Source organism: Oncorhynchus mykiss, chromosome 29 (genome assembly GCF_057628025.1).
Source record: "Oncorhynchus mykiss isolate SJ-2025 chromosome 29, ASM5762802v1, whole genome shotgun sequence".
NCBI classification, from domain to species: domain Eukaryota; kingdom Metazoa; phylum Chordata; class Actinopteri; order Salmoniformes; family Salmonidae; genus Oncorhynchus; species Oncorhynchus mykiss.
This window is the reverse complement of record NC_143050.1, coordinates 10,695,799-10,703,212: the sequence shown is the minus strand read 5'-3', so window position 1 is coordinate 10,703,212 and position 7,414 is coordinate 10,695,799. Positions and strand designations below refer to the sequence as shown.

General features: G+C 45.3%; 1 protein-coding gene across 1 annotated transcript; it reads right to left on the bottom strand.

The window, feature by feature from the left end:
- Nucleotides 1–1,316: 1,316 nt before the first annotated feature.
- Nucleotides 1,317–5,041, bottom strand: nsrp1 (nuclear speckle splicing regulatory protein 1). The gene is made up of 7 exons (XM_036967585.2): nucleotides 4,635–5,041; nucleotides 4,116–4,203; nucleotides 3,731–3,787; nucleotides 3,523–3,651; nucleotides 2,947–3,154; nucleotides 2,720–2,822; nucleotides 1,317–2,625 (listed from the first exon to the last, which is right to left on the bottom strand). Exons 1-7 carry the CDS (start codon nucleotides 4,796–4,798, stop codon nucleotides 1,698–1,700), a joined length of 1,677 nt encoding a protein of 558 aa, XP_036823480.2. The 5' UTR covers nucleotides 4,799–5,041; the 3' UTR covers nucleotides 1,317–1,697.
- Nucleotides 5,042–7,414: the final 2,373 nt, after the last annotated feature.

Here is a 7,414-nt window from a genome sequence, read left to right as displayed (position 1 = left end):
ACAGCATTGAGATTGCCTATACATGAGCCCAAAAAAGTAATAATTAAAATTGTCGTTATACAAAACTTAACCTAGCACATATTAAACACATATCTTTGGTACATAATTGGTCTTTGAGTGTGGCCTATATTATTATTATTATTATTATAATAATGGATGGACTGGTCACCTTATGGTACGCTCCAAATGTTGTATTCATTTATATTTGTATTGATTATGGATGCTGCCAAAGCAGCAGCTACTCTTCCTGGGGTCCAGCAAAATTAAGGCAGTTTATACAATTGAAAAAACATTACAATACATTCACAGATTTCACAACACACTGTCTGCCCTCAGGCCCATACTCTCCACCCCCCCCCCCCCTTACCACATATCTACAGTACTAAATCCATTTGTGTGTGTATGCATGTGTCTGCGCCACTGTTTGTGTTGCTTCACAGTTCCCGCTGTTCCATTAGGTGTTTTTTTTTATCTAATTTTACTGCTTGCATCAGTTACTTGATGTGGAATAGAGTTCTATGTAGTACTGTGTGCCTCCCATAGTCTGTTGTGGACTTGGGGACTATGAAGAGACCTCTGGTGACATGTCTTGTGGTGTATGCATGGGTGTCTGAGCTGTGTGCCAGTAGTTTAGACAGACAGCTCTGTGCATTCAACATGTCAATACCACTCATAAATACAAGTAGTGATGAAGTCAATCTCTCCACTTTCAGCCAGCAGAGATTGACATTAATATTATTAATATTATATTCATGAGTCTGGGAGAGAGCATATAGGCAGGTCTAAAAAGGGCTGTTGGTTCATTGATTGTGCAGGGCAGCTTACAGTTAGCCTACAATTACAGTGAACTTGTATTTGATTTTGAATAATCTAATAACGCATTTCTTTATATTTTCATAATTAATAGGCTGACATTACTTTTAGCTACAGAATACTCACCACTGAGTTTCCAGCTCATCCTCGCTCTCCTTCATTCCTTTCTCCAGCGTGCAGAGAGAGGGGCTGTCAACAGTTTAATTATGTTTTGTTGTGAAAAACATGTTATTATCGATGCTCCCAAACATGTCAACAACTATATACTTGTTCTGCTCTGTTGGACTGAAACTACATCAGTCCCATTCAATCACAGAAACATTTCTATCTATAGATAACTGGTATATAAAGATAGTGACTGGGGGTATATTCAATTATGAATGGGTATGTAAAGCAATTGGGTACAGTACACTATGTTAAACGGTCATTACAGCTGCCCCAGGAATAGCCCATATTAACTTTCACGGTATGACAGATAAATAGTGAATACATGAGCGCCAATACACCAGCCATATGTTGACATTTATTAACAACATAAACAGGAAGTACGGTTCTGTCCATCAGAAGAAAAAAAAAATGGAATAGAACAGAAATATTCAACAAAAACATAGTTCGCTGGTGTGGGGCACCTCACTCACACTACATTTTTCATCACTTATTCACCCGCTCACTTAACTCAAGTCCTGCATTCATTCATTTAAATCACTCTCTACCATTCCATCTTTCTCCCCAGACAGTAGAACCATGAGACCCCACTCTAATTTGGTGGGTCCGTCAAGTGCTGTGTATTAGAGAAAGAAGTTCACACACATCTGTTGACGTGTCTCAGTTCATCGGACACCCTCTGTCATCACACAGTCACAGCTGTCACCGTTTGTGTGTGTTCAGTCCTCCTCCTTCTCTATGTACGTCTTGGTGGCTGAGCGTGCCATCTGTCTGGCCAGGTATCTGTCTCTGGCTGAGGTCACGGTCTGCTCACTGCTGCGCTTGACAAACTTACTCACTTTACTCTCCTTTCCCTTCTTCTCTGACCCCTCTCCCTCCTTCTCTGAACCACCCTCCTTCCCCTTCTCTGACCCCTCACCCTCCTTCCCCTTCTCTGACCCCTCTCCCTCCTTCCCCTTCCTCTCTGACCCCTCACCCTCCTTCCCCTTCTTCGCTGACCCCTCTCCCTCCTTCCCCTTCTTCACTGACCCCTCTCCCTCCTTCCCCTTCTTCGCTGACCCCTCTCCCTCCTTCCCCTTCTTCGCTGACCCCTCTCCCTCCTTTTCATCCTTTCCGTCGGTTTTTATAGTCTTCTTTTCTCCATCCCTATTCCTCTCTTTCTCCCTGCCCTTGTCTAGCTCCCTCTGTTTCTCTTTCTCCCCGTTCTCCTTCTCTCTGTCTTTTGGGCTCCTTTCTCTCTTCCCGTGTCTCTCCTCTCTCTCTTTATCCCGCCTCCCCCTGCTCCTGTCCTCCTCTCTGTCTCTATCCCTCTCCTTTCTTCCATCCTTCTCATCTCTCCGTCCACCATGCCTGTCCTCCCTGTCTCTCTCTCTGACCCTCTCTCTATCCCTTCCTTGGTCTCGGTCTCTCTCTTTGTGTCTCTTCTTTTCTCTCTCTCTATCCTTCTCTCGCTCCTCTTCTCCACTCCCAGAGGAAGGGGACCTCTGTCTGTAGTGGCGTTTGGCACCAGGGGCCGGCTTACTGAACCCTGCCTTCTGATCCTGCCCCTCCTCGCTGTCACTATGGGAACTGGGGACGTGGTCTTGTGAGGGAGGTGAAGACGGTGGGGATGGCGCTTCGGTCTTGACTTCTTTTGTACTCTGATCCCTGCATTGAGAGAGAGGGGAGAGTTCAATCTAATATTCATGTACACATACTGGTAGTGAAGGGAGATATTTTAGCTGTGTTTGTGAACTCTGACCTCGGTACAGAGCGGTCTGGTATGGCCTCCTCTCCTACGGTCTGGTTCAGCAGGTGTCTGTAGAAACCACTCAGGTCTTTCTGCTTCTTCACATCCAGAGCAGCTAGACAAACACACAGCATGGCTTTGTTTATTCTATAAACTACTGGATTCATAGCAGACAGTTTCTCCCACACACATCTGTTCATAAACACACATGCGCACGCACACACAGCAGTGTCTCTCACCCTCCATCGCTGCCTCTCGCTTTTCTTTTTCCAGCTCCTCCTGTCTCTCCTTGAGTTTCTGTCTGTAGGCTGAGGTGACGTAAGCCTCCTTGTCTGCAAACTGCTCTCCCTCCGCCTCTCTCTCCTTCTGAATCTTCCTCTCATCTCTCCGTTCCTGCTCCTTCTTCCTGTCCTCCACCGCTTGTAGCAGCTGGTTGATGTATTTTGGCTATGGAGAGAGAGATAAAGGAGAGAGAGCAGTATGAGCAAAGAGGAGAGGAAGGATGAGTAGAGTGGGTGGACCTAAGTGACAAAGGGCAAAATGGAGAAAAACACAGTGAAATTATGAGTAGAGGAAAATAGGGGGGCGGGGGAGCAAGTGAAAAGGGGGCGGGGGAGCAAGTGAAAAGGGGGCGGGGAGCAAGTGAAAAGGGGGCGGGGGAGCAAGTGAAAAGGGGGCAGGGGAGCAAGTGAAAAGGGGGCAGGGGAGCAAGTGAAAAGGTGAAGGAAAGGGGGGATTGAAATGGAAAGGATAGAAAATTAGAGAAGATTTGAAAAGGTGGGAGGAGGCTGGGGGTTGTTCTGGATCTGCTGCACCTTCCTGTCGGTTCCTCCCAGCATTTTCTTGCTGCTCTCCAGCCTCTGTTTCTGCATGTCATCATAGACACCATCGTAGTCATACACACTGCTGTCCTGCTCTAGAGCCTTCTGCATCTCCAGACGTGTCTGCCACACACAAGAGAAAGATGGGTCTCGGTCACAAAATACATACAGAAGCAACTTTCTCATTCATCCATTCACTCACCTGTTTCATCATCCTCTTCTTCAGAGCCTCCTTCTGCAAACTCTCCCCAACCGAGGTCTGGAAGACAGGACCACACATCATCGCTTCAATCGTTTGGCAAAGCTTGCAACTCACTCACACTCATCTCACTGGATGCAACAAAAGGCATGAGCAAAGGAGTGGAGAAACTTCAGACTTCTCTAAATGATCTGTGACCCACACACACAATGTCATCTTCTTAGGCTTCCTTGCAAAAGAGTTTACTACCAATTAGCCTCGGAAAACCCAGGCTTCTCACAAGTACACAAGACTAGATTTGGAAGGATGGCCCTGCGAGACTAACTATCAGCATATCTCAATAGGATTCAATAAGAGATATAGATGGACATTTACACCTTTTTCCTACCTCTTCATCAGAGTCATCCCCAAACACTGAGGGCCTGGGCAAGGTGACTGTCTTAGACGCTCTCTTCTGGGGTATGATCAAGCCGTACCTGGGAACAGGTGACATGAATGGACAGCAAGCACCAACATTTGAAAGAAATAAAGTGGGGTTAACTAACTAACGTTAGCTAGATACAAGCTCTTCGTTGCGAAAATGAACAGAATTTCCGTGATCTAAAATCTAGGCCAAATCCGGTTTGTGTTCTCTTCTCTAAACTACAAACTTCATTGCTTGCATGAAGGTGGCAATGCGGGACCGACTGGCTGCTACCGTTTGCTAACTTGATAGCTAACGTTAGCGAGTAGATAACAATGTTGTTGGTAGTGGATTGCATGGTCGTGCACACATTGCTGCTTGTAGTGTGTCCAGTCATTGCACACGGCGACCATAAGAAACAGCGAAGAAATAAACATGTTTGTATTATAAATACCTATCTAGTTGCGATAGAATAACATTTTTGTAGTGTCAATTTCTACTTACTGTTTACTAGGTGCCGCCATCTTACTCCTTGAAATATCTCTGAACCGCTGCGGCAGATTCGTTGGCAAGCGAACCCTGCCTTCTGATCCTGCCCCTATTAAGCCTTCAAAAATAATTTGATGGTTACAAAAAAACATGTACAATATAGCCAGGTTTATATACATACATATAATACGGTTATATTTTCTCAATTCATCTGGAGCCTTGTCGTCGTCGCTGTATATAGCGAAAGTGCCAATACCAATAATCAGATTAAGATCAGACGCTCAACATTGCAGCGAATTGGATAATTGTATTTTATTTATTTAACTAGGCAATTAAGTTAAGAACACATTCCTATTAACAATGACGGTCAAACCCGGACAACGCTGGGACGCCCTATGGGACTCCCAGTCATGGCCGGATGTGGAGAAGAATAGTTCAGATGGACATTTCAGGGTCAACGTTTTAGTAGGCTGAGTTTATTGGTCCGAGTAAAACAATGTTTATTAATACTTTATCAGCAAAGGCCTGTCTGTAAATGTACCTAGTAAACTCCAGCAGGTCAAGAGTGAATCAACAAAGATAGTTGCTTGGACACAGTACATCGCCACTTCGGTCGTCACTAGTTACCACCAGCACAAAGAAATAACCCCCGCCTATTTCTCTTCTTAAAATCTGATTTTTAACCTAAACACACTGATAACCGTATGCCTAACCTTAAAGCATGAAAAAGCTATTTTGACTTTGTGGCTGTGGAAAGTCGTCACTTCCACTGCCAAATCAGAGAAGAAGAGGCGAGGCCTCCCGAGGGGCGCAGTGGTCAAAGGCCACTGTGCCTCCAGAGACTCTGGGTTCGAGCCCAGGCTCTGTCGCAGCCGGCCGCGACTGGGAGGTCCATAGGGCGACGCACATGGTTAGGGAGGGTTTGGCCGTCAGGGATATTATTGTCTCATCGCGCACGAGCGACTCCTGTGGCGGGCCGGGCGCAGTGCCGCTAACCAGGTCTCTAGGTGTAGGACACATTGGTGCGGCTGGCTTCCGGGTTGGATGCGCGCTGTGTTGACCTTCGCCTCTCCCGAGTGATGAGACAAGACAGTAACTACTAACAACTGGGGGTAAAAATAATAAATAAATGAGACGAAGCGAGAAAATCTACCGTTTCAATTACCCGGAGCGCCAAGCTTCTACCCCCAAGCCATAAGACTGCTGAACAATTAATCAAATGGCCACAGCCCACCGTGCCGCTTTGAGGACAACGACACCCATTGTTTGGCAGAGAGACAAGTTTCTTGTCAGTATATTTATAATCTTTGGCCAAATGAAGCACACAGATTATCCATTATATTGATCAGATACGCAAGTGGCCGTTCTAACAAGGAAAATAAATGTCTTTAAAAAAATGGAAGGCAGTCGGGAGGAGGCAAGACTACGTGGGACCGTTCGAGCCAACAAGAGGGGCGATATGTGTGAACAACAGGCACAACTCTAATATATTTTTTCAACAAAAAAAGTCAAGTGTCCTACATATATCTGTACACTCGTAACAACCTAAGCATTATGACACTTATTTTAGATTAAATAAACCACACGAAGCAAATAAACCATGCAATTTTTTTCGTTAACCAAATGTAACACTCTCGTTGACCTCCATACAAAAACTCCTTGATTGGTGAGCGAAAAAAACGAAATGACGCCACCTGCTGGAAAAGACAGATTTTGGGCCCAGTTATCCCTCTCGCTTTGCCTTTTCCTCTCTGGCACAACCTAGCCCAGAGTTACCCAACTGTCGGCCCGTGGGTGGTTTTATCCCCCCCCCCCCCCCCCCAAGTTTTCTGAGCTCATTTTTTTAAGACTATGAAAACACCAGGAAATCAGCTTCAAGTGATTTTTATTTTGGAAATCTGTTCCAACTGATTCCCCCACATAATAGAGAGACGTGAATGTATACACATAATAATAATGAATAATAGTTGATTGGATTTATATAGCACTATTCTACAAACTGAGGTACTCAAAGCGCTTTACATAGTAGGGGGAAACTCACATCATCCATCATTAATGTGTAGCATCCACCTCAGTGATGCACAGCGACCATTTTGTGCCAGAACGCTCACCACACATCAGCTATCAAGTTGAGCGGTGAGGAGTGATATATGCCAATTAGGAATGAGGTGGATGGTTAGGTGGTCATGATGGAATGTGGCTAGGTTGGGAATTTAGCCAGGACACCAGGGTGAACACCCCTACTCTTACAATAAGTGCCAGGGGAATTTAAATGACCAGAGTCAGGAGTCAGTCCCATTTTAACATCCCACCAGAAAGACTGCACCCTACACAGGGCAGTGTCTCCAAATGTAATCAAGGTTTGAATGTATTATGTTTTAGTCCAATATTACATCTGCTTGGGCTTCTGGAGGTCAATTTGAAGTCTACAAATGGTTTTTCCTGTGTTCAGGACCCACGACCATCCACTCAAGAAATTATTGGCCCGCCGCTGATTTAACCCAAGGGCTGGCAGATGGCGATATTAGTTGTTTCGTTTTACTGTCCAAAAGGGAATGCATGCAGCCTATACACTCGTATCCCCCGTGGACCGGTTCGTACATAAAACATCCATTCAGGCTGCAAATGCAATCGACTTCGTCCTTAAATTTCTTTATGAAACACAATTTTCCACCACCATGCTAGGTTAGCTAATGCCTGTCCTGGACCTTGCGTATCGCGTTCACCCAATCACGTTGCAGCAGTCTTTTACTTTGAAACATCAGAGCAGAGGTGAAAAAAAACAGACTGCTGCA

Coding starts and splice junctions, on each gene's coding strand:
- nsrp1 (XM_036967585.2), bottom strand. CDS start 4,798: ATGTATATAAACCTGGCTATATTGTACATGTTTTTTTGTAACCATCAA. Junction 3,652..3,730: donor AGAAGAGGATGATGAAACAG/GTGAGTGAATGG, acceptor TGTGTGTGGCAG/ACACGTCTGGAGATGCAGAA. Junction 2,626..2,719: donor CCAGACCGCTCTGTACCGAG/GTCAGAGTTCAC, acceptor CTCTCAATGCAG/GGATCAGAGTACAAAAGAAG.